At 45.3% G+C, this 27141-nt stretch overlaps 1 protein-coding gene across 8 annotated transcripts in view; it reads right to left on the bottom strand.

The window, feature by feature from the left end:
* The window catches only part of R3HDM1 (R3H domain containing 1), a 642394-nt gene that overhangs the window by 519546 nt on the left and 95707 nt on the right, over positions 1–27141 (bottom strand). For 5 of the 8 annotated variants that reach the window (XM_069225061.1, XM_069225063.1, XM_069225066.1 and 2 more), the window contains exons 3-4: positions 23467–23508; positions 22921–23010 (exon numbers count right to left, since the gene is read on the bottom strand). The exons of 2 other annotated variants lie outside the window; for them this stretch is intronic. In XM_069225061.1, coding sequence (XP_069081162.1) covers positions 22921–23010; positions 23467–23508 — 132 coding nt within the window. The remainder of the gene's footprint in view (positions 1–22920; positions 23011–23466; positions 23509–27141) is intronic. One more of the 8 variants, XM_069225062.1, reaches the window with a different exon arrangement.

Here is a 27141-nt window from a genome sequence, read left to right as displayed (position 1 = left end):
ATTTTTGATGATTAATGTAATAGTGTCTTGCAAAAAAGGTATTGAATAGATGGACATTTTATATGATAACTGGAGCCCTTTAAAACAGAACCTGTGAGGTGGTTCTAACGAGAAGTTGTTTGGCTTGTTTTCTTTTAGAAATGATCTAGAGAGAAACATATTAAGAACTAATCGCAGACAACGAACTTTCAGCTTTGAGGACTGTAAGTAGTATATGTTAATATGTGGTAATCAGGAATAATATAAAATATGATACAATAGAAATAATTAGACAACTGAGCACAACTGTTAAGACTGTGTAACAAGTGTTGCTTGTATGATTAGAATATATAAAACTATAAATATTAATATGAAAAGTCATGATGATATTGCGAGAAGGTGATAGTAAAGTTAGGTTGACCACAGCAGTTCATTTGGAATATTGTGCTCACTTGCTGATATGGTATCACTAAATAAATGGTTTTAATTATTTTTATTGTAAATAAACATTTTGTTTGGGCATATTTTTATAGGCCCTGATGAAGTCCCATGGTGGGAACAAAATGCATTGATTGGGTCAATGCTGTACATGCTGACCTTTGTAAAGAAAGATGGAATAAAACGGTAGGAATTTGATAACTTAAGGAAGAATCCAAAATGAAGTGCCCGAAAAAAAGTTTCTCGACTTGGATGCTCCTTTTCTATTGACGCACTGTATTGAAATACACCTGACCATCACCAAAGAAACTCCACTGATGGACTGTATTCACACTAGATATATGGAATTATTAGTTATTGAGGATGGCATTCTTCCATATGATTAAATACTATTGTGTTGTAACAAATCTGAAAGCAGTCGGACCTCTAAGAGTGTGTACCCACTTTTGATTTAACTGACAAGTAGAGCCATAACTGCCGCTTTTGCAGTATATGTCTTGCACTGATGGGCCAGCAGAATGGGGATATGGAAACAGGAGTCCTGCAAGTCTAACACCACAACCCAGTCTCCAAGGTCGAGGGCAGCCAAGATCTGGGCCAGTTGGAAGTCTCCTGAATATTCTTTCTGGAGGAAGGCACTGAAAGGGTACAGGTGTAAAGTAGGACTAACACCTCCATCCTTCTTCAGCACCTGAAAGCAAATAAAAGTCACAACCTACTTCTGGGTCAGGCATCCTTTTGATCGCCCCTTTGGCCAGAAGGGTTTGCACTTTCCTTTGTGAGACGGACAGACGGTCCTCCATCAGTCGCTCTTAGAATGGTGGAAGGTGTGGTGGAGTAGCAATGAAATGTAAGGTAAGGTATACCCTTTCTGGCTCCCTGCAGGACCAACCTGTCTAACATTATGGTCTACCAACCCGGTACGACTCGTCGGACACTGCCACCAACCAGTGGATGTGCCCTACTAAGGGCACGCTAAAGGGGTTTTGCAGGTGGGGCTATGGGTGGCAGTGGACTGCGTGGCTCGCTGGCCCTTCTCGCAGGTGAGGTGAGCGCCGCATCCACAAAACTGCTGTGCACTCAGGCTGAGTTGGATGATGGCATTAGAACCCTCTGCTGAAGCTGAGCCATGCCAGTTCAGACTGCCTTTATGCTGATGCCAGCTTCATATTGCACATGGAAGGCCAGAGCAAAAAGGAGGTGATATTAAGAAAAATTACAGACACTCTCCATTTGCAGGCCTTCGTTTTCCTCACTCATGTAATCGACACATTTACTGGACAGTTGACTGTTGGGGGCATGGCGTGGGTGCTCTGCTCTCCTTGAGCCACTTCAGAGCGGAATCAGCTTTCCACCTAGATCAACAAACACCATCAGCTGGCATATCCACAATGGATGATTGGACACTACCTGAAAAAACGGTTGACTGCAGCTAGGCATGGCATAGTGCCAATGACTTGCCTGATGTAATCATTGGTGTGCAAGCCAAAATAAATTATAAACTTGGCCATATCATGTCTAATATATTTTGTTGGTAAGGACAGGTTGGATGTCATCTTTGATACCTCAGAGGACTTGAGCCACTAAATCAAAAACAGCGTGGGAAGAGCCACCCAAGAGGCCACTGGCATTCACAGATTGGAGGGCCAAGTTAGTTGAAGTAAATATCCTCTTCCCAGAGATCTCCACTCGTTTGGACTCCCTATCGATGGCAGTAGTCAGAAAGGTGTTCAGGTTCATCGAAATTGTAGACACCGAAACCACCATACGTTTAGGGGAGAGTTGCTGAGGCAAAAATGCAGAGTCACCCAGGGCAGAGCAGCTGTGTCTTGCAATCTAGCAAGTGGCAGGATGCCAGAGTAAGTTTTGGCTCAAGCCCTCAAAAGGCTATATGTAGGGGCCTCACTGAAGAACAAGAAGAGCTCAGTAGATGTTTGTCCTGGCTGGAGTGCGTCCATTAAGACCTTAATTTGGTGCACTGAGCTGGGGACCTGGAGGTCAAGACTTCGGCCACCGTACGCATTGCCTAAGTATAAGAAGCACGGTACTCAGTGGCAGGACCATGGGTGGTAAGAGGAGTCCCCATTCAGGGGGCAGTATGAAGGCCGCTGGCTTTTTAAAGCTCATAGTATTAATTTTCCTTGTGGTATGATTCACCAAGCCTATTATCCGCATCGTAATCACTAACCCAATCTGTGCCAAATATGGAACACAATATATGTGTCCTTCCTAGTATGGGTGTCGAGTCAAGTGGTGGAGGTGGTGCTTTAATGGAAGCAGAATGCAGCCTCGGTCTAGAGCATAGTGGTGTTGACTCAGTCAGAGAGCACAATGAGCACCATGCCCTCCAGCTTCGATGAAGGCGGCATCGTTGTCAAGGCTCCAGGAATCCCCCTGGAGCATGGCCTGAAGGCAGAGTGGGAATGGAAGGGCAGGAGGAGGCCCAACTGTGGATTCAGAGGGTCCAACTGGTGCTGAGGGTGAACCCCCCAGTGATACTTTAGAGGCAGGGCTTCCCGGCTCTTTGGGGCCCAAAGTCACACCAGAGGGAGTAAGTAAGGATCCGAAGAGTTGGGCATGGCCTCTTAGGACTCTTCGATCTCCCTCTGTGCCGTAGACACCCCCAGAAACTTAGGTTTTGCTGGGACAAGTTGTAGGATAGGCTATGATATCAATCAACCTCTGGAACAAGATTGAGAGGCATTGTGACACCCATGTGCCTTTTCAGGAGTATTTGAGTGGTGAGAAGGGGCAGAGTCTAGTCTGGATTTTTGTGTTTTTTCCTTTAACTTACTCAAAGATTTGGATCGTGATAAGGGACCTCGGAATGACTGCTGCAACTTCTGACCTTCAGAATAAATCAACACAAGATATACTGGAAGGAAATAGTTTCAAAAAGATTTCAAGTTTGCTCATCTCAAACTACTCCAGAACCACTGAGAAACAATGTAATAAGCTTTCAATGTATTCATAATATTGCTCTATTATACAGTTTTGATGAGGGGTCATTAGACCCATTCGGCAAGACTGCATGCTTGGGGAAGTACTTTGGAAAAGGGTAGTACTTTGGAAGAGCATGTAAGCTTTGCTTATTTGCCACTGATCTTTATAAAAAGAAAATATATTATTTTAATCCAAATGTGGCCTACGGTTTACTATTACATTCATACCAGTAAGTGCTGATGTGTTGGATGCAGGTTACTCTTTCACATAAATAAACCTGATGGCTGTATGTGGATAAGTAGTAACGTACAAGTTACTTACCTTCAGTAACGATATATCTGGTAGAGGCATTTTCTAGTTGCAGATTCCTCGCGTTAGAATTTCCCTCATGCATCAGACTGGGTCCGGAGATTTTTCTTCGAGCAAATACGCTTGCGCGTCGTTAGGTGGCATCGGTCGCGTCATAGTCACCATGATGACATTGGGCGTAGTACATAAACACCACCTCAGTGCAGTGACAGAGCAGAGCCGCAAAGAACACTGAAATTGGTGCCAAGGCTCTGAATGGGGAAGCCCTGTCCCTAGAAATCAGTTTGCCAGCGGGGAGGATGGGTGGGTCAGTGAGGAATCCGCAAGCAGAATATGTCTCTACAAGATATATTGTTACCAAAGGTAAGTAACTGGTACATCCGATAGACTTCTAGTTGCAGATTTCTCACCTTAGAATAGATACCCACCCAGGCAATGCCATCCTCAGAGGTGGGCTGTGAACCAAGATCATACTAGAACGTCCTGCAGGACCGAACCACCAAAGTAGCCGTCCCTACGGACCTGACTGCACAGGTAGTAATGTTTAGTAAACGTGTGCAGGGATGCCCACGTTGCTGCCTGGCAGATGTCCAGGATGGGATCTCTCCATACTAACGCTGTGGAAGCAGCAGTTGCTCTAGTGGAATGAGGATGCAAGCGCTCAAGGGGTTGCTTCTTTGCCAAAGTGTAGCACATCTTGATGCAAAGAAAGACCCATCGAAAGATGGTACGTTCTTTGCACTGCCTTCCCTTTCTTCGCACCCACATATACAACAAAGAGTTGATCGTCCACCCAGAAATCTTTAGTATGATTGAGGTAGAATGGTAACGCTCCTTTTGGATCCAGGCAATGGAGTCTCTCCTCCTCATGAGAAGGATGTGGAGGTGCATAAAAAGTAGGCAAAGTGATGGGCTGGCCGATAAGAAAAGATTTAACTACTTTGAGTAAGAATGAGGCCCTAGTGCGCAACACCACTTTGTCAGGGTGCACAGACAAAAATGGGGGCTTAGAAGATAAAGCCTGAAGTTCACTCACTCTGCGAGCAGAAGTGATGGCAACAAGAAAACAGTTTTGAAAGTAAGGAGCCATAAGAGACAATTGTGCAACGGCTCAAAGGGACCACACATTAAGTAAGTAAGGACAAGACTAAGGTCTCATTGAGGCATGATAAACGGAGTGGGAGGAAATAAAAGGGTGAGACCCTTAAGTAATCTACTATCAATAGGGGACTTAAGAGTGAAGGCTGATCAGGCAACCTGGGAAAGGCGGAGATAACCGATAAACAGCCTTCAAGGGTGCCCAAGGCAGAGCCCTGCTGGGCCAAAGAAAGAATGAACAAAAGAACCTAAGAAAGAGGAGCAGAGAGAGGATCATCAGACTTGTGGGATACCATGCCACAAATTTATGCCAATGATAGACGTATACTGTTTTGGTGGAAGGACGCCTGGCTGCCAAGATCACATCACAGACTTCGAGTGGAAGGTCAAAAGCCGTCAACTGCCACAGCTCAATCTTCACGCATGAAGGCAGAGATTAGACAGGTTCAGGTGGAGAACCGCCCCCTGTTGATATGACAGAAGACCCTCCTGAAGGGGCAGTCTGAGTGGAGGATCGGTGGCCATGCTCATTAGATCTGGATACCATACTCTCCGTGCCCAGTCCACAGCCACCAAGATTACTTGGGCCCGGTCGTTCTTGATCTTCTTGAGAGCTCTGGACAGAAGTGGTATAGGCTGAAAGGAGGCTGGAGGTCCACTAGAGATGAAAAAGGCGTCGCCGAGCGAGTGCCGCCTTGGAAACTCCAATGCACAAAACATCTGACATTGCCGTTCCCTGCAGAGATGAACAGATCTAACAAAGGCTCTCCCCACTGCTAAAAGAGACCTTGCGCCACCTTCAGATGGAGACGCAATTCGTGATCAGCTATGCATCACTGGCTGAGTTAGTCTGCTCTGGCGTTCAGAGAGCACGCCAGATGCAGAACTACCAGGGTGATGTCCTGATGTGCCAACCATGTCCAGAGGCGCAGCACCTCCTGACAAAGGGTTCAGGACCCAACTCCGCCCGGTTTGTTGCATTACCACATGGCGGTAATGCAAGCCTGATCACCCGGAGCTCCAAAAGATTGATATGGAGTCCAGACTCCACCGGAGACCAGAGGCCTCTGATCTCTACTTATCCCATGTGGCTGTCCCATCCCAGAAGTGATGCGTCCGTCACTAAGGACAGACCTGGTCGAGGAAGGGAGAGGGATCTGCCCAACGTCGATTCGAAAGCCACCACTGCAGGTCTTTCACAGTCCACTCCAAGATCTGGACCACGTCAGAGTGATTTCCCTGATGCTGCGCCCACTGGAACTTCAAGTGCCACTGCAGAGCCCACATATGCCATCTGGCACGTGTCACTAGTAGGATGCAAAAGGCCATGAGGCCCAGCAACCTCAGAGTCACTCACCAAAACCCAACATAGAAGCTGAAAGATCGGAATCATAGGCTGAATATCCTGGACTCGCTTTTTGAAAGGATAGGCCTGGAACTGCACTGTGCCCAGAACAGCTCTGATGAAAGGGAGCATCTGAGAGGGAGTCAGGTGTGACTTTGTCACATTTAGAGTGAACTACAGAATGTGCAGGAGGTTCGCTGTAGTCTGAAGGTGGGAGACGACTTACGGGGCAAGTCTGCCTTCAACAGCCAGTCATCGAGGGACGGAAAGACTGAAACCCCAAACCTGCACAGATGAGCTACAACCATCACCATCACTTTCGTGAACACTCGAGGAGCGCTGGTAAGGCCGAAGGGGAGCACGGTAAATTGAAACTGCTCCCGACCTACCACAAATGTTAAGTAACATCTGTGGGCAGCAAGACAGGCATATGGAAATAAGCATCCTGCAAATCAAAAGCTACCATCCAGTCCCCTGGGGCTAAGGCAGACAGGACCTGAGCCAGGGTGAGCATGTTGAATTCCTCCTTTTTGAGGAAGAGATTGAGGGCTCAGACGTTCAGGACAGGACGTAAGCCCTTGTCCTTTTTGGAGACCAGAAAGCAGCGGCACAAAGGTGGAAGCCCCTGGTTAAAGCACCTGTGTCAGGAGATTAGACCTGACCTGAGGCAGTTCAAGGCAGAGGACCTCAACCACACTATTGACCACCATGGAATAAGTAGCTCGCTCTGTCGCACCCAGAGTAGGAGGAGACAGCATGCTAGCATCTGGAGAGGTCCATTGGCCCCGCCCAACTCTTGTGCCCTATCCATGTTAGGATCATCCTGGTATTCATAAGGGTCCAGGGACCCCTACAATCCTTCCCCATATTCATACCAATAAGAACAAGGGTCAGAATCCAACCTGGGGTTAACAGGCCCCATCGAAGGAGGCGGCGTCGGCCGATGCCTCAGAGTCAGAACGGCATCGGGGATCAGGATTGGGTAGATGTCGATAGTGAGCACCACCTAAGTCGGGAGCATCTATAGTCAAACCGGCACCAGGGATGGTCTCGATGTTACGAATAGTGTCAGTACGGATCTGGAGTAGCCCTCGGTGGCTGGAGCTGTCGTCGTGGAACCCGAAGGCCCTCCAACTAAAAACCTTGGGCCCGAAGGTGACGTAGCGGGGTCAGACTGCCCAAAAATGAGGTGCGTGGCCTCACAGAATTTCTTTAATTGGACAGCGGACCCAAAAGCAGGCTCCAAGGACGGAGGCTTAGAGTGTCGACGCTCCTCCCGTGTACCATCAGCCAAGCGACGGGGTGAAGTCAAATGATGACGAGATTTCTTCTTACCTTCCTCTCGAGCGAGACCAGGGTTGATGCAGAGTCGAGCGCCAGGCCACCATAAGCTTGAGGCGCCGCTCCCTCAAGGCCTTCAGGTGCATGGCCCAGCACTCTGAGCACACAGCTCCAGGCACCACAAACAGACCCAATGCGGATCCGCCACCGACATCATGCGGTAACAGTCCTCACACGGTTTGAATCCGGTCTTCGGGGACACATCTCGACGCAGCAAAACTTCAGCAAAAATATGACAAAAAGGTTGAAACAGTCAAAAAATGACTAGGGTAGCTCTCACTGGATTAGTGCGTGGCATGGAAAGAAAAGAACAGACGTCACTGCACTGAGTCTATGTACTACTCCCAACATCATCACGGCAACTACGACGCCAGTGACGCCTGCGGAGTCGACAGACGCCACCTAACGACGTGCAAGGTTATTGCTCGAAGAAAAATCTCCAGATCCAGTCAGACGCATGAGGAAAATTCTAAGGTGAGGAATCTGCAACTAAAAGTCTATCAGATAAGTGCATTCTGACCTGATAAACTATATTCTCAAACACTCTTTCCAGAATTTAATTTCAAGACACTCCAAAATATACAGAAAAATAGATCCATAACTGTGGAGTATTTTTTTAAATATTTATAAATAAATTTGTTTAAGAGCGCATCAAATAACCCAGTTAACAGCTTGCCATGTATCACCGTTCTGCATTCAGCATCCATAATACAGAAAACAATACTATAAAACAACAATCCTCCTCCCCCCAAAAAAAATCCCCTTGACACTTGGCGGCCAAAGCAATTACAGAATCTATCCACCACTGTGAGTCCCACTCCACCAGTTCGTACATTCCTCCCCGTCCACCCTCATCAACGCACCTCCTCATTTCACGTTCCCTCCTCAATCAATCCTTCCAGAGAATGGAACTGCATCAAGCCACTGCTAGCATAAGTAACCTTCTCAGCTTTCATAGATGTGTCCATGCCTCGTCTCCATTCCCCCAGCGTCGGGCACTCCTGTGCTCCCCACTGACAAGCAATTTCCCTTTTGGCCACAACCCGTACAAGGCCACAGAAAGTTAGCTTAGCACGAGGAAAGTCTAGATCATTAGGAATCCACAGGAGTATGAGTTTAGGGTCCATTGGGATATGTTCTGAGTGCACCCCCTGTCCAGAATTCCTCTATAATTTCCATCCCCAGATCGTCCAAAGGGAGGAGAAAACCTCTCCCTGGCATCTCAAACAGTGCGGTCTTGTGCTTTACTCATAATGTGTAACCTTTGTCTGTCATAATATACACTATGCAGGATCTGATATTTGATCAATTGGAGTCGTGATCTAATTGCCACTTATCGTGGGAGCCTCAATGCTGCCTCCCAATCAACATCCTCTAACTCCACTAAATCTGCCACTCATTAGCCACGCAATCTGATCAAGGTATCAGGCACATTATTGTATATCGACCCTCTCCCCAATTCTTCCATTAACAATGTTCCCTCCAACTGGGCATATTCTGGAACCTCCTCCCCTGGGACAGTCTCTGCCCTCCAGACCTGTCTCAGACGTGCCTAGTGCAGGAATTGCATCTCACTCAGGGTAAACTCTCACTGAAAGGAGACAAAGGGCATAAGATCTCCTTCTTCCAGCAAAACCCCTATTTTACAAATTCCAATACAGTCCCAAGCCTCAAAACCATATAGCTTCCTTAACTCAGCCAACCACTGTCCCTCCCACAAGGAAGTATTCCTCCTAGGTCAGTGGTGCCATCCCTGGAGAACTGTAATCTTGCCCCAGTCTATCGGTGCCACCTGTGTGGCAGGGAGAAGACGCTGCTCCCCCTTCTCCATAAAGGAAATATAAACAAGGTTTCCCTTGCCACTGTAACCTCTCCAGCTGAAAAGTGGAGTGGTCCAAAAGGGCAAATAGCCAATCATTGATATTGAGGAGGTGGGTCACCCAGTAATAAGCTTCCAGGTCAAGACAACTCTCCATTATATTGGCTGCAAAGTTTTTAGGGCAAACCTAGGATGTTTTCCCTCTCATAGGAAGAGACGAATGTCCTTCACTATAGGGGCAAAGACCCCAGGTTAGACCTGATAATACATAGTTTGCAAAACATACAGCAACTTTGGGAGGGAAATCATTTTAAACAGGGCTGCGCGCCCCAACAAAGTATGGGGAAGTCCCTTCTATCTTTCCATGTCGGCCCGGCAAGCTCTCACCACTCTCCCCAGATTGCAGGCATAGCACAGGTCTGTTTTATGTGTCATAAATACACTTAGGTATTTAAAACCCTCCTGCGTCCACTGAAGGCTTTGGGGCAGAGACTACAAACTCATTTAGATCTGCGGAGTATAGAGAATTATTTTATCCCAGTTAATTAAATAACCAGATTAGCTCCCATATTCATCAAACAACTGCAAAATCCAAGTTAGGGAGGCTGAAGATTGTCACATACAGGAGTATGGCATCAGCATATTAAAAGAAAATCTTCTCTTCCATTCCATTTCCTCCCCCAATTTGAACACCACTGATCTCGGGGTGGGCACAAACTATACATGCCATGTCTAGTGCCCCTCACAATTGGGAACTCTGAGGAAAGATCACCATTAACTCAAACTGTTGCTATAAGGACCTTATAACAGGTGCACCCACTCTATATCGGGGACCAAAGTCAAATTTTGCCCGTGTACGTTTGAGAAAGTGCCAGTGTACTGCATCAAACACTTTTTCGATTTTAAGTACCAGGAAGACATGTGGGACCAGATATTTCCTGATTTCGTTCAACCAAGTGTACCTGTACCATAAATTTTATCTTGTCGACCTTCCTGGCATAAAGCCGGACTGGTCCCTATGGATCAGGGGAGAAATAACTTGTTGGAGACTGTGGCCACTACCGTAGCTTCACCTTCACCTCAAAACTCAAAAGTGAGATCAGTCTGTAGGAGGCACATTGCTACTTTGGTGTGCCTTCCTTGTGAATGACAACTATGATGGCCCTGCTCAAATCAGAGGGGAGAACCCCCCTGTTGTCTCGCCTCCAGGAACATGTTCAACTGATGTGGGCCCAGGAAGTCGCAAAGCACTTAAGTAGTTCCACAGGGATTCCATTGGGACCTGGGACTTCATTGGAGTTCATCTTCATCGTAGCGGCCAAGACCTCCTCTAAGGAAATTTCAGTTTTTCACGGGCTTCTGCATCTAGGACAGGGGTTTAAACAGCTCCAAGATATCTCAATACGGCCTCCTAAAATGGTCTGGCCCTATAAAGTTCTTCATAATAACTAGCAAAGCCCCTGCAATCTTCTCATCCTTATCTCCTCTATCTCCCCTGGGGCCCACTATTTGCTGCACTCATCTAGCCTCAGCTTCCCTTCGTCCCAACCAGGCCAAAAGTTTCCCAGCTTTGTCCCCTTGTTCCATACAGTCTACATTAAGTGGCACGTAATTGGCTGTTGGCCCCTTCCTGTGCCAGCGCTCGCTACTCAGCCCATAGTAAATCCAACTGCCTAAGGGCGAGGGAGCCTGGCTTCTGACCCAGAATACTTTTGAGCTCTAGGAGGCAACTCTTGAGCCCTTTCAGGGCCCCGTCTCTTCCGTCCTTTTCTGGCAAACAAGTTCTAGACACTATTCCCGAGCACTATTTTGTACGCCTCCCAGAGCGCCCCCTTGGATGTGACAGAGTGTGTTTTCCTTGAAGTAACGCTCTGAGTTGACCTGGATTCCCTGTGGCACCTTTTGGCCCCGCAGTACCCTGGTGTTAAGTATCCAGCCGCTCACTCCACCATGCTAGTCTCCCAGCCTCACCACCAGAGGAGAGTGATCACACAACCATGCTAGATATTCAGCCTGGGTTATAACCTCAATCTCTCCAGCTGGGGCAAAAATGTAATCCAGTTGGGAAAATACCTTGTGGGCCCCTAAAAAATAAGTATTTTCAATCACTGGGATGGGCTTGTCGCCAAAGGTCAGATAAGCCAGGGGAAGAGGTGAAGCGAGCAAGGTGGGTGAGCAAGTCAGATATTCCAGAGGTCCCTGGCCTATCCAGGTCCGTTTACATACCATTGTTAAAATCTCCCCCCAGGATGTGAAGTGGAGAGTCAGTCTCTAACAAAATCTCTGTGAGTTTCTCCAAGGAATGGGGGGGTCTGAAGTCTGGGTGGGGCATATGCACTAACCATAATAACTTCCTGTCTGTCCCACAACATCTGCCACATGGTCCATCCATTGCCTCACTATCTGGAAATGGGGGCTCGTCCGAATCAGAATCGTCACCCCTCTTGACCCGGAGGTAAATAGAGCATGCCTGAGTGCAACAAAGGCTCCTTGTCCCACGAATTTACATTGTGTCCCTGTAACATGTGTTTCCTGTAACAGCACCACATCTGGATGAACTCTTACGGCATCGATTTACCAGTAACCTCTTGATCTCATCTCCCAACCCATTCACATTTCAAGAAAGGACTATAAGAGTCCTAGCATCTACAGGGGGAGTAACACCCCTGGCAGTAGTCATCTCAAATTTAGGGTGGGTATCTGGGCCTCAGTTAACAAAGAAACTGAAGCAGAAGGGGAAGCATGAAATCTGCAAAAGACCCTCAAATACGTCTGTTAAGGGCACCTGTGGACGAGTGGCAAATATCATGAAACCCAGAGAAGGACTCCTACCTAGTCTACGTGTCTGTACCCTAACCCTCAAAACCATTAAAGCAGTGTAAACAAGTGTCAATCCTTCCCTCCTCCCTACCCCCCATAGACCCCTATGAGCATCGAACCCCATGAGCTCAACAGGGGCTGAGAGGTCTGTAGCCCATCACCTCCACCCGAACCCTCAAATCAGTAAAACACAACTAGAAACAGCTGCCCCTGGCAGCAGAGGCTTTTGTCCCAGAAACAAAAGTCCTGCTCAGACTCAACAAGCCTTCTACAGATGGAGAAGGCGAACCTAGTCCACTGTCCTCCGGCCCTAAATCAGAGCACCTAACCCACAGTTACACTGTGAACACCAGCTTCAGAGGCCACTGCAGATAAAGGGGATTGATTCGACTTATGCTCCAGGTGAGCAATAGATTCTGCCAAAGGATGAAGGCCCTCAGAGCTAGTCTCCCGGTCCCCATCAGTGCCACCATGCATCAAATCTCCTATGCGGCTGCTAACTCTGTTCTTCATCCTGGTGGTCGCAGTCCAATCTCCTTCAGAGTCTGACGAATCTGCATCCCATTCTGCCAGTTTCGCTGATCACCTTGGCGTATCTCCTCCACCCAGTTTCCACCGTTGACTTTTCCTATTGGGCTTCGGCCAGTCCTTCGGATGAGCACCTCTTTCCCCGTGTTGCTCAAACTCGTTCCCTATCCCCACTCCCGGACAAGCCTCAGACATACCTCAAACCAAGCCTAGGTACCCTCCGGAGTATGAAAAAAGAACGCTTTTCATTGAAACAGTACCTTCAATTTGTCCGGAAAGAGAACAATGTATTGTAGGTTGAGGTTCCGCAATTTAGCCTTCACCCAGTCAAAGGTGTGCTGTTGATTCTGAACCTCCAGAGTATAATCAGGTAAGAAGAACCTTGGCGTTCTCATGCCGGACTTCCTGTAACATGCGCACCTCTGCAATTATTGTATCTCAACTTGAAAGTTCAAAAATTTAGCATTCGCTGGCTTGGGGGAACCCTGGGTGGGGGGTTTACGTCCCAGGGCTCAGTGTGCGTCACAAAGCAGGATGCTTCTCTGGAAGACTGTGTTGTCAGGAGGAGGGCTGCATTGTCAGGTATTTTTGAAAGGCCAGCTAATGCCGAAAGAGGGGGAGGGGGGGGAGGGGGGAGGAGGAGGGGATCACTACCTTTGTATAATGATTCATCTTTCCTTTGGGTGGGGGAAGGACTTTATGCCCTTATCCTTTGCCCTCTCACTATGTATGATTGCCTCCTCAGATTGGGAATAACAGGGCCAATATGTCATTAAGCAGTAAGCTACTGACTCCTTGAGGGTAATTATTGAGGCACCATTCCAGAAATTAATGCACTTTCACCCAAATAGCTCCAGCACTGCATAGACAGCAGCTTAACAAGGGCAAGGACGAACAAGGTGGCCATCCTCAGCCTCTATAACACGCAGGCAGAACTGACGTTTCCTGGCCCTAATGTGGGCCTTGTGCTTGGTCGCCACAAGTGCAGATGTCCTGGCGTGACCTCGCCGGAGACCTGGAACCCCCCCCCACCCCCACACACATCCCCCCGCAGTCAGTTACGCACAGCCTCACTCTGCGGGGTACTCATGATTCCATGGTCAGCCAGGGCTTTGCTGCAATGTGCAGCTCTCATTTCAGTCTTGTGGCCCTCCCTGCCACCCACACCCCAGAACCAACTCTGCCTGATCCAGGACAGTTGGGAGGGGGAAGGTTTGAGAAACCGCCTCGGGCCCCCCACTCACGCCAGTCCGTGCCTTCAGACAGGGTACCAGGGGATGGATGGGGGAGGAAATTCACATGCTGCCCCAGGAGACTAATGTTTGCCTCCAACATTCATTCTCTCTCTCATTCTCTCATATTCTCTCCTATTCTCTCTCTCTCTCTCCTATTCTCTCTCTCTCTCTCCTATTCTCTCTCTCTCTCTCTCCTATTCTCTCTCTCTCTCTCCTATTCTCTCTCTCTCTCTCTCCTATTCTCTCTCTCCTATTCTCTCTCTCTCTCTCCTATTCTCTCTCTCTCTCTCCTATTCTCTCTCTCTCTCCTATTCTCTCTCTCTCTCCTATTCTCTCTCTCTCTCCTATTCTCTCTCTCTCTCTCCTATTCTCTCTCTCTCTCCTATTCTCTCTCTCTCCCCTATTCTCTCTCTCTCCCCTATTCTCTCTCTCTCCCCTATTCTCTCTCTCTCTCTCTCCTATTCTCTCTCTCTCTCTCCTATTCTCTCTCTCTCTCCTATTCTCTCTCTCTCTCCTATTCTCTCTCTCTCTCCTATTCTCTCTCTCTCTCCTATTCTCTCTCTCTCTCCTATTCTCTCTCTCTCTCACTCACTCTCTCTCTCTCAGAGGTCCCACTTCTGCAAGAGACCTCTGCCTAACCAGTACATACTGGCATGGCCGGAGATCACAGGACTCAACATAACCAGTTAAATAATGGCAGCCAGGATCAGTGCGCGGCCTACACCAGCTGGGCTGCCAGCACCAGTACTCTTCTACTCCGGGGAGTCCTCTGCAATGCCGGTGAACTTGGCCCCGACCAATGGGGGGGCAGCCAGTCACAGCTCGTTGGCATCCTCCTGCAGCTGGACTGAGGCCCCAAGATCTCACGGGTTTCAATGCCACGAACAATGGAGGTTCCGCAGGGAGGCAGCTCCGCAAAAGTGGTCAGTCAGTATCAGTCACCAAGAATGAGTGTTTGTCTACTTATGGGTTAAGCCTGGATATCTGCACGATTATGGAGCGGGACATCGCGGAGCTCGCTCAAGGAGCATCTGACTCAGTCGCCATCTTGGCTCCACATCCTAGAACTGTGGAGTGCTAAACATTCGTATAGGTCATCACTTGACAGAAGCATTCAGACTGATGTCCCCGAGGAATATCAAATATAATCAATGACAATGTTCAGTACATTAGCTGCTAGAATTTATGTGGCTTGTGTGCTTTATTGCTGCTAGGATGACTAAGCCACCTCTGCTTTACTTGTTTCATGGCAAATGTTCCCTCTTTATTAATATAACTATGTTTGTGCTCTGCTGCCTTACTTCAATGGCCTTCTAAATAGTCCACAAATGAGAGCACTTTGCACTTGTGTTCCATTGCCCAGAATCCTTACCAGCCAGGAAGTGGGGGACATCAGCACAGGGAGCATAAGAGCAGCACTCACCGCCCACATTGCAGGACGCTCTTAAACTGACTCCATTTTCCCAAATCCTTACCTGGCGGGGGACATCAGCAAAGGGTGCTTAAGAGTAACACTTGCCCCCAGAAGAGCGGGACAACCAGGTGAACACTGGGCCCATTTGCACCCAGTCGAGGCTGGACTGGGCCCCCTCTCTTGGTTCAGCAACAAGATCCTACTTGCCCTGTTATTGCTGGAGTATGGGGAAAAGGAAGTCAAGTGCACATCCAGAAAGTGGTCCAGGTAAAATGCCTAGGGCAATAGCGACTTTTCTAACTAATGCTTTGGGCGTCAGCGATAGAGAGATATCAGATGCTGAGGTGAGATTGGAATCTGCCCAATGTATGGTAGCAGAGACATTGGGTTAACCAATTTCTACTGTTAAAGCTGGTTTTCTGGATGATAGAAAGGATGATAAGAGCAAGAAGGTGACACAGAATCCAGTCAATACAGACATTCAAAATGTTTGTGTATCTATTGAGCCTTTTAACTTTAGAAATCCTTTCACAACCCAATGCAGCCATGAAAAACTACCCCCCCCCCCAACCTAAGGGAAAAAAGGATATTAACGGTTAAATCTTTAGATAAAGGTTCGAGACACGAAACAATAAAAGGTCATAAAGTGGCTGCACAACAAGGTAAAGATAACTCTTCTAAACCTCAGTTTATCTCAGAATCTACTAAATGTGAACTGGTTATTGTCTTAACAGGGATTAAAGAACTGGTCCGAACTACAATGTATTTAAACAATGTCTAGGCTCCAAGACAGTTGAAGATACTGCAAGCCTCCGTCTGGATGCAACTCAAGAGTTAAAATCAATGATAGCAAAATCAAGGGAAACCACAGATGTCTCACCAAGCTGAAAAATCAGCACTCGAGGGGAGGAGTGATTTGTCCGAGACCTGTGAAACAGAGCATTGGCACACAATGTGAGGGCACTGAATCAAGCAGCTGCAACTGTAGCCCACAGAGACATAGTACATCCATTAGAGCATCTGGTCACAGAACAAAACAAATCGTGGACCTCACTTTTGAAAAATGCCCCCCATACACCCCCACACTAAAGGATGATCAGCATGAATCTTAAGACCTTTTGCAAAACAAATCCATTCATTTGGTATTCCCAGAGAGTAGGCCTTACAAATCAATAATTTGAAGATGTCACCCTGGCCAACAGAGTGAACTGGGTGAGGAGAGGATCAGATGTGGATCAAGGGGACTTTAAAGTAATGAACTTTTAAGCACCTGATCTGGATAAAATTATTTTGCATAGTTATGCTAATACCTTAAGAATCATGGCAGCCCCACTCGGACACTGCTAAAAGCCTAGGGACTGTACAGGACTGCATCATGAGATTCAGGAGAGAGCTATTCCTAGGATCCCTACTAAGAACCGATTCTCTGTGTTTGACTCACTGGGTGAGAATAAGCGACTAACAGTCAAACTGTCTGCACCTTTTACAACCTTAACACCAGTGCTATTGGATAATGAGCAGTCTCATTCTAGCGACGGTTTAACAAACAGGTATGGTCAAGTGTCATCAAGAGTACAAATTGGGAAAGCATGGCAACACTTAGATCCCAGACAAACATATAGAACACACAGGGTAAAAATAAAAACAGCAGATAACCTTGAAGAGTCAAATAACTATAGACTTATGTTTAGGAATGTTGCAGGCATTACAAGGAGAGAAAAAAAAAAAAAAAAAGTGGTATGCATTCATTAATAACTACATGATAATTTGTTTAGAGGAAATGTGGTCGGTGAACTTCCCTCACATAAATGGTTAGATGACATGTTCTACCCCAGCAATACCGCCAGCTGCAGGGGAGAGAAGAGTGAGCTGGAGGACTGGTAACTACTACTAGTTCCCTGGTATTGTTACATACAAGAAGCTGGTTTCTTAATATTTTCAGGTGATTAGTTTTAGTGCGCAAAGGAACATTAAAATATACTTAATTATTATAACAATGATTTTACTACAAAGAATGAGACTGATTCCATTTATAGAGTGATGGATATAAGTCACAGTGGAAAATGTGGTCCTGTGTACATAGTTTGTGCAGGAGATTTCAACACTCACATATATATCCCCTGCCAGCAAAGGACGTCTGTGGTAATGAAGATGGTTTAGACAAGGGGGTAACACTTCCCACAAAAGGTATGGAGACCAGATCAACAACATGATGTCTAAGTACAACATGGAATTTGCTAAGGAGGTGAGCATTCTATATGCACCCTTTCACTATCCCTTAGGGGTGTTGGTTTAAAGACTACAATTGATTATCTGCTAATTACTAACAATTTGGGACATTTGCTGCACAACTTTAAGATGCACTCAAATTGGGTAAGTGGCCATAATGCACAAAAGTATGGAATACCTGAATTGTTTTTACAAAGCTTACTAGGGACAATTATAAGCACTTTAATATTTGTCTTGAGGAGACCACCGAGAATGAGAAGTCCAAAGTGCTTTTATTGATGATATTTCCTCTAAACGTCAAGCACAGCTAAGGATACCCAAATAAAATAAAATGTATAAATAAGGGTTGGTTTGATTCAAGAAGCACTAATGTCCTTAGAACCTTAAAGGTGGCAATTAACAGTTCAGTGAGAAATCAAGAGGAGGTACAGGCCAGGAATATAAGGAGGCCCTAGTGTCAAGGACACAAACTTTAAGAAATGAAGCTTGACGAGCATTAATTGCTGCCAGCAAGTTAAATGATAATTCACCATTTTGCAAAAAAGTTAATAATCCTCTTTAAGCTCCTGTCAAGTCTGAGTATTGAGGTTGCCATACTCACAGAAGAAAGGGTAGATCATTTTGGTAACATTTATGTATGTGATCCAGTGGAGGGAAGTAAGCAGGATGTAACCACCCATGAACACAGTATTGTACCCCTGGTCTTCACCCTTGAAAAAGTGGCAATGGCCATTAATCCCAGTCAAAGTGGGAAGGACTTAGGTCTGGACGGCGTCCCAGTTGACCTTTTTTAAAACAAATTCAGAACTGTGGTCCCTACCTTTAAGTAACGTCTTAAGAGTCATCTGCAGCTCTGGGGTTTTAAAGTCATGGACAGCATCTTTGTTAGACTCATTTTACAAGAAGGGGGATTGTACCGACATTAAGTGTTACCTGCCTAACTCCCTTCTTGGCTCCTCATTTAAGGTGGCAGGAAGAATTTTATTATCCAGACTACAAAGCTGGGCAGATGGCTGATGTACAATCAATCATTTGTAAAGCGCGCTACTCACCCGCTAGGGTTTCAAGGTGCTGGGAGGGGAGAGGGGGGAGGGGGGGGGCGGGGGGTAGTGCTACTGCTCGAACAGCCAGGTCTTGAGGTGTTTCCTGACGGTCCAATAAGGTTTTCGTAACGGAATGGGGACTGTGGAACAGTGCCTTAATTTAAGTCTTTTCATAGGCAAATAAACACTAGCTAAACAGGGGCTCATGTATTTGTCATTCATGGATTTGTCAAGCACATTTGACTGCATAAACTCCAGCAAATTATCGGACATGATGATTAGGATAAGGATTGACTGCTCAAAAGTAACCTCATAAGAGAAATCTTTATGGGGGCCTGTGTTTCAGTGAGGCATGGCATCAATGGGGAGTGCACAAATGGCTATAGGATTGATGGGGGAGGAGACAAGGGTGTGTTTTTGCCCTTTTTTTATTTGCACTTTACATTAACAATTTGAATCAAATGTTAGTTGAACAAGGTACAGATGTCCCACAGACCGCACAGCGTCCAGTTCCTGTACTTATCTACGTGGATGACGCAGTCCTTAAGGCGCGTACTCAAAGGGGTCTCCAAATACCATAGATAACTTTATATCAATATTACCAAATCTATCAGTTTTGAGCTGGTGGACCCAACTTGGCTGATGTTGAATTTTTTCTGTACTTGGGTCTTTTATTTAATGCTCAAGGCACATGGTCGCAGCTAGTTACAAAAAAGAAACTGAGATTTGAAAAAAAATTCTTTAACTACTTCCTTCTCTGCTGAACGTGAGGTAAAACTGTTTAAAGAACAGAATACTCTATGCAAAGTTAAATGTCTGTCTTCAGTGATGTTTGCAACAGGTGTTTAGGGGCATGCAAATATGGCCACATTACAGTTGGTTGAGAACGTGTGTCTAAGAAATTAGATCTCTGTTCCACAAAACACTTTCACCTATGTATGTCAGAGGGAGCAGACCTTTAATGTTTTGGAAGCTCTTAAAATTACCCCAATCGTGTGGTATAGGATCTGGACAAAGTTAGAGGCCACCCTTAACAGAAAGGTCATTGTAGATTGCCTGATGTTAGACCACTGTGGGAAAATACCTTGGATCAGGTGTGTAAATAATTTTTGCTCTAGACTGGATAAGAATGAAATTTCCAATAACGCCAATTCTTTATGTAGCATGGTAAAGACAGAATTAAAATATATGGCATTGAACATGTTGTAGGGAGAGAGGCATAATAGTATAATTTAGCATGAATTAACATTTGTTAATGATGGTATCCAATTTTATTTGGAAAATGTGTACAATGTAAGACATAGATATGTTTGAACAAGACTGAGGTGCAATAATATTCATCAATTAGTATATTTTCTGAAAATAAATAGTTGGCCACCTAGGCTTCAAAAGAGGGTCATGTGATAATATATCAGAACAATGCACCAAGCGCGTTATTCTTTTTTGTAAATATTATGATATTCTGAGGTAGCGTCTGATTTTACCTATACTGCATGGGCATGACTTTGGGCGTTATAAATCTGCTATGACCTTTCTCTAGCAATTACCCATTCTAAAAATTTGTCTTGCAGTACGAACTTCTACATGGCACTCCGTGACTCTTTGGAAAGGAATATGAATTAATTTACTACAACACGATAGATCTAGGAATTTTACCAAATTGGTTTACGGATCATGTACTTTAATATTTTTAAATGTTTTTATATTTCTTACTTTATGATATATATATTCTATGCTTTTTAGGTCGCGTGCGCAAGTGCGCTAGCCTGATGTAATCTCTCTGAACTTTTAACCACGCCGACCGCAAGCCCATCACTATCACTCGTTCGTGAGCTTGCCTTTCAAAAATCCTTTATCATCATCATTGGTAAATGCTTTACGTTTATCCCTCATTGGGCCAGTTTTGTTACCGCCTTGGCCATCACCCATGTTACATGGATAATTGCACGTTTGACGATATGTTTGACTAAGAGCAAACTTCTTTTTCCTTTTGTGTCTCTCATTCACGCTCATGGCGCTATGAATCGGCTCGCTTATGTTAAATGTTTTATTTTTCATTTTCAATTTAAGTAGAAAGAAAAGTCCAATTAGGAATCTACAACGCTAATAGCCTTTACTCGAGCAAACGGAAGACACATTGCATTGCAAATGCCTGTTTAACTTTACATCTTTTCATCTGATAATCTGACTATTTATTTTAGGCCATGTCTGCCCCCCCTGGGGCCGCCTGGGCTAGAGGCAAAAATCCACAGGTAGGCACTTTGTAAAAAAACACCCCTGTTTTCTGTGAAAACATGTTGTGTGTCCACGGCGTGTTTTGGGCCATTTCATTTCGCGGGCGCTAAGCCTACCCACACAAGTGAGGAATCATTTTTATCGGGAGACTTTGGGGAACGCTGGGCGGAAGGAAATTTGTGGCTCCTCTCAGATTCCAGAACTTTCTGTCACCGAAATGTGAGGAAAACGTGTTTTTTTAGCCAAATTTTGAGGTTTGCAAAGGATTCTGAAACAGAACCTGGTCAGAACCCCACAAGTCAACCCATCTTGGATTCCCCTAGGTGTCTAGTTTTCAGAAATGCACAGGTTTGGAAGGTTTCCCTAGGTGCCGGCTGAGCTAGAGGCCAAAATCTACAGGTAGGCACTTTGCAAAAAACACCTCTGTTTTCTGTCAAAAAATTTGATGTGTCCACGTTGTGTTTTGGGGCATTTCCTGTCGTAGGCGCTAGGCCTACCCACACAAGTGAGGTATCCTTTTAATCGGGAGACTTGGGGGATCATAGAATAGCAAAACAAGTGTTATTGCCCCTTGTCTTTCTCTACATTTTTTCCTTCCAAATATAAGAGAGTGTGTCAAAAAGATGTCTATTTGAGAAATGCCATGTAATTCACATGCTAGTATGGGCACCCCGGAATTCAGAGATGAGCAAATAACCACTGCTCCTCAACACCTTATCTTGTGCTCATTTTGGAAATACAAAGGTTTTCTTGATAGCTATTTTTCACTCTGTATATTTCAGCAAATGAATTGCTGTATACCCGGTATAGAATGAAAACCCACTGCAGGGTGCAGCTCATTTATTGGCTCTTGGTACCTAGGGTTCTTGATGAACCTACAAGCCCTATATATCCCCGCAACCAGAAGAGTCCAGCAGACGTAACGGTATATTGCTTTAAAAAATCATTGACATTGCAGGAAAAAGTTAGAGAGTAAAACGTAGAGATAAATTGCTGTTTTTTTCACCTCAATTTCAATATTTTATTTTTTCAGTTGTTATTTTCTGTGGGAAACCCTTGCAGGATCTACACAATTTACCCCTTGCTGAATTCAGAATTGTGTCTACTTTTCAGAAATGTTTAGGTTTCTGGGATCCAGCATTGGTTTCATGCCCATTTCTGTCAATGGCTGGAAGGAGGCTGAAAGCACAAAAAATCATCAAAATGGGGTATGTCGCAGTAAAATGCCAAATTTGTGTTGAAAAATTGGTTTTTCTGATTCAAGTCTGCCTGTTCCTGAAAGCTGGGAAGCTCGTGATTTTATCACTGCAAACCCTTTGTTGATGCCATTGTCAGGGAAAAAACCACAAGCCTTCTTCTGCAGCCACTTTATACCATTTTCTTTAATAAAAACGAAATTTTCACTGTATTTTGGCTAATTTCTTGGCCTCCTTCAGGGGAACCCACAAAGTCTGGGTACTTCTAGAATCCCTAGGATGTTGGATAAAAAGGACGCAAATTTGGCTTGGCTAGCGTATGTGGGCAAAATGTTAGGAGGGCCTAAGCGCGAACTGCCCCAAATAGCCAAAAAAAGGCCTGGCAAAGGAGGAGTAAAAGGCCTGGCAGCGAAGGGGTTAAAATTAAGTCATTTTTTGCAGTTCATGGAAATGAAACCTGCCTATAAGACTGATGTGTATGCGGAGTGCCAAGAATTCCCATGAAGGGAAATATTTGATAGGAAAAAGATACAAATTCTGGTGCTTATAATTTAAAAACCATTTTTACTAATGTATTAGTTACCCATAGAGAAGTTTAAATACAAATTGCCATAGCTGTGTACAAAGGATACTATATTGCAGGAAGGGTTATGAGTCATAAGAAAACCATTGTCCCAGTTAATGGTATTTTCTTTATTAAGTTTTTCCAAAAGAAATACAGTCGGCTTCTTTGTGATCTAAAATGGAAGTTGCCTATACACATCCAATTTCTAGCTGCCTTGCAAGAATCGGCTCAAAAGAACAGACCAGTTATTAAGGATTCCTATCCCCCTCACCTGGAGAATGAAATGTTATGCTTGCCGATAAGCTACATCTTGTCCTTATGTATAGTTTGTCTAATGTGCGCTCACATAGAGTGCTTGAAGTGCAGAAAGAAATGTATTTTACCTGATTGTCCTGTGGTGTGTCAAAAGCGGAAGGAGGAGGAGATTCTTCACACACAGCAAGGCTCCGAACTAGCTTTAACTTTGAGTTAGACTAAAGAAAAGTATTCAAAATTAAAAACTACAGCGGAAGTAAAAATAGTCATACATTCCCACATTTACTATCAAACCGGTGACATGAAAAGTTTCACATTTGCTTCAGCAAACATAAAATACGAAACATTGCTGACATCTGTCACAAAGGCACACAAGCATTAACAGCCTGGGAATCACAGCACAAACTGATCAGGTCTGAGAAAAAAAAAATCTATAATAAACCTACAGAAAAAGTATAGAAAAGGTGGGTACATAAAAACTATATAGGCAAAGCAGAAACGCAAACAAGAACCAATACCACGAAAAAAAAAAAAAGAAAAAAAAATTAAAAAACAGCACACAGCTACTAAATTAAGAAAACTAAATATACCCCAATGCTCACAAAATGAAAAAACCAATCCTCAAGCATGAGGTGATTCCTAAAGCATGCCATAACACCAGGCAAGTACTATACCTTCGACCTTTTTCCTGTTTGTCCAAAGGTCTGCACTGGCCGCTACAATGGGTATAACAAGAAAGGTCCACATTAAAATATAAAAAAAAGAACATTTTAAATCTATCACTAAGCAAATGACTATGAATTGGCACTCATATTTTGTTAATCATTCTGGGTTCGCATCTAGTGCGCAACCTGTAATGAGTTTATGGATGTGAATAAAACATGAATTGCCTTTTGAGGGGAAACCAAAGTGGAGTAAGCAACAACAGTCTCTCCTCACCACTCGTACTAATCTTACGAGGACACTAAGGTCCTAAAATGGAAAAATTAGCATTGCTGCTGAACCATCTGACCAGAATAAATGAAGCAGTGAGTGTCATCAGCTTTAGGCAAGGAAGAACCCCGTTTTTGGCACCCAGCCTGCCAGAGGTAATGGAAGGTTGGCCACTCCTTAGGCAACACCTGTTAGCCCAAGATGAAGGTTCCTCTGAGCAGTACACGCAGCTGGGCGCCATTATCATCACAAACTTTAAGACATCAGTACAATCCATATGAAAACCTGAGCAGATTTTACTAAAATGTATTGTTTTACTTTTATAGTAGAAGCTCACTTCAAACATAATAATTAACACTGCAAAGCAAGGATCCACACAGACACACAATTTTTGTCAGAGCATTAGGCATTTTATATTATGAACATACGAGGCAACATTATTTATTTACTTCGTACACTGTTCACTGTTGTCACAGCGGAGGTACTAAATTACTGACATAGGTACATTTGTTTCAACATTCTGCCCTGAGTAACAGAGAAAAAGTGTACCCTTTAAAATTGTTAACATTAATCATTAAATTTAATAAAGTTATAAATAATATGGGGCAGTTGAAGTATCAAAAGCTTGGAGGTACAATAAAAATACAGCTGGTTATAGTATTATATAGTATCCTGCCGCCGTACCAGAATGCTTCACTTCAATTATCGATGACTTAAGGAATGTAACCTTAGCCAGTGAATTTGTACATACTCTTTGCTGTATGAAAAAAAAATGCAACGACGGGCTGTATTTAATTATTAAAACAAAAAAATTAAGAAAAAAAAAAGTAAACAAAAGCTATGAGCACACCATTTGAACTGGATAACAGTGCAGTAACTTCTCTAGTTTAAAACCAATAAACAAAGAATGTGCATCGTTAAAAATCGCATTATCTACTAAGAAATGCATAATGCAAAATTCCGGATGTTACCTAATCCTCTTTTGGTGCAAACTGTGGGTGTACACATTAACAGATGTTCTCTCAACTAGAAAGCCACCTGTGTGGCTTTGAAGTCAATGATCACTGGTAGACATGTATTGCCAAGTGTAGCCAACCAATCTTGATCTCTGCCAGTACAGGTTATTATTCAGGCGTTTTTAATCGTAACAGCATAACCCTGTCTACCCAATAAGTATATTTAAGATTTTCTTATGCTTTAAATCATTCATTTTTACTGTGACTTTCCATCAAATGCTAAATCATAAACCTGCCATCTACCAAGACTGAAACACTTGAAAGCAATCCCAAAGAAATCAACCTTTCTTTCAATTCTCAGAACCCAGGACAATACCCTACTGTTTTATAGCAAACTTTTTTTTGTTTTATTTGGCATGATGACAATCCAAATTAAGACCAGCAGTGCCAGTCACGTCTGCCACACACGCAATATGAAATTACGCCATTACACATGATTAAAAACAGTTGAGGCCCTTTCAAGGTTTCCTGGTTTCCCAACCCCAGACATTTTCTAGGGTACTCCCACCAAGCCCCTCCCTTAACTTTGCAAGTTTGTGGGGGCATCACCTCACTCTGTAGATCGACTCTTCCATTTTGGCACACCAGTCCATTGCCCTCTGGCAGTCTGTGAGCTAAGACGCCTGCATGTGGTTCCAATTATGGGTTATATCTCTCTGCCAAAAGAGTAGCTAGTCCCACCAGGGTGTGATTGGCTCACTTGCTTCCCATGTCTTCCAGGATACCCAGGAGCGCTACCCCGAGTCAGTTCGAGGGGGGCCACGAGGACCTCAGACTGTTTCCACTCGATGGCTTAAGAACAGGGCAAGACCAAACCAAGTGGTAGAAGTTGGTCTATGGGGCCAAGCAACAAGTTTATTTGGGCACTGGAAGGTTACCTGAATGCCAGAGCCGACAAACTGTGTAGAATGTGATAATGGACAGGGTGTGGCTAAGATGGCCCTGTGTAGGAGCGCTTTCTCGGAGCTCCACCACAGCCCTAGTTCGGGACCGGATCAAGCACCTGACACGTTCATCCAGAGATGCAGCAGTGACCCTTGTGACCCCGTAAGCCACTGAGTGCCATTGCAGCCCAGGAGCGGATGTGTCGAAGGCATGCTCTAGGATACCACGGCCTCCTTGAACCGGATGAGGAGAGGGCTGCATGGTGAAACGTGGCAGTATGAGGCTGGCATCAGGAGGTTAGCAGGGGCGGAGTGGGGAGACTGCCCCTTCCATCGACCCAATGAGTGCAGCCAGTAAGGACGCATGCTGTGCCCCGGAACCCCTCCTCCCCCGGCAGACAGGCGCTGCATATCCGCAGGCCTGGAATGCGGCCGCTCCCCTAATGACCAGTCGGAGGTGCGGCCGCCCCAGCAGCTCGCAGTACGGACATTGAGCGGACTGGTACCAGCGGTGCCTGGGGCAAGAGGTGTCAGGTGACGAGAGGCGCCCTTGCCTCAAGGGCCAGTAGTGAGGACCGCAACGCTGGCTGAGCTTGGGGATGTCGCGTTTCTCTGAGCAACTGATTTACCCCCTCTGAGGGGAAAAAAGCAAGCTATATTTGCTGCAGACGGATCATACTCACAGGACCTACGTGGGACTGGTGCACTGCCCACTCTGTACCAGGGTGGGAATGCCCTGACTCACAGCTTTAGTGCAATTGATTTGGGGGCCACGCGTGCTGGAGGACCAGCGTTGGCATTGCATACACCGTCAGAAACAGACTATGGCACGCACATCAATAACAACCCGACTGTCCTTTAACATATAGAGACCGCTGGAGACTAGTGTATAACGGTCTCTCTGTCGCTGTTCTCATAGACTACCTCAGTGGCCTCTCAGAGGAGACAGGTCAATTGTATCAAGTCTAGTCGTGAGTAGATGTTGAGGATGAGGGGGCCATTCGAGCATCCGCCAGATAGCAGAGTTTGTCAGGTTTGTTGAGAATTAATGATTTGTTAATTTGGGAGATCTCACCATTTTCCAATGGGTCCAGTAGACGTTTGGCCTCCAGTGAGCTACACTCAGAGAGACCGGGTAGCACTGGGGAGTGGATGGCAAGTGCATATCTAAGTTGTGGGTATTTATCGAATTGTGTAGTGGAAAAACAGAACTGGAACTGCTGTTCCTGAAAGGACATCATCGCTGAACCGCGACAAACATCACAAAGGTGGGACATCCAATCATATCACACTTGGCAAACCCCTCTATTTGGGTTGCCTATTAAAGCCAAGTGCCTCTCCAGAGGGGCACTTGCTATGTAGGTTTCCTGTACCATTCCATGAGTCAGTTCATCCCTCTCCATATCTGCACGACCCTCTTGGTCAGTGGTGGGAGGTCTTGTGGAACCTATCTGCCATGCATCAAGTGGAGGACTTTGTCAAGGCCGAGGAGCAAATGTTCGGGGTTGTAGGCTGG

Source organism: Pleurodeles waltl, chromosome 3_1 (assembly GCF_031143425.1).
Source record: "Pleurodeles waltl isolate 20211129_DDA chromosome 3_1, aPleWal1.hap1.20221129, whole genome shotgun sequence".
Classification (NCBI taxonomy): Eukaryota; Metazoa; Chordata; class Amphibia; order Caudata; family Salamandridae; genus Pleurodeles; species Pleurodeles waltl.
This window is presented reverse-complemented; position numbering and strand designations above follow the sequence as displayed.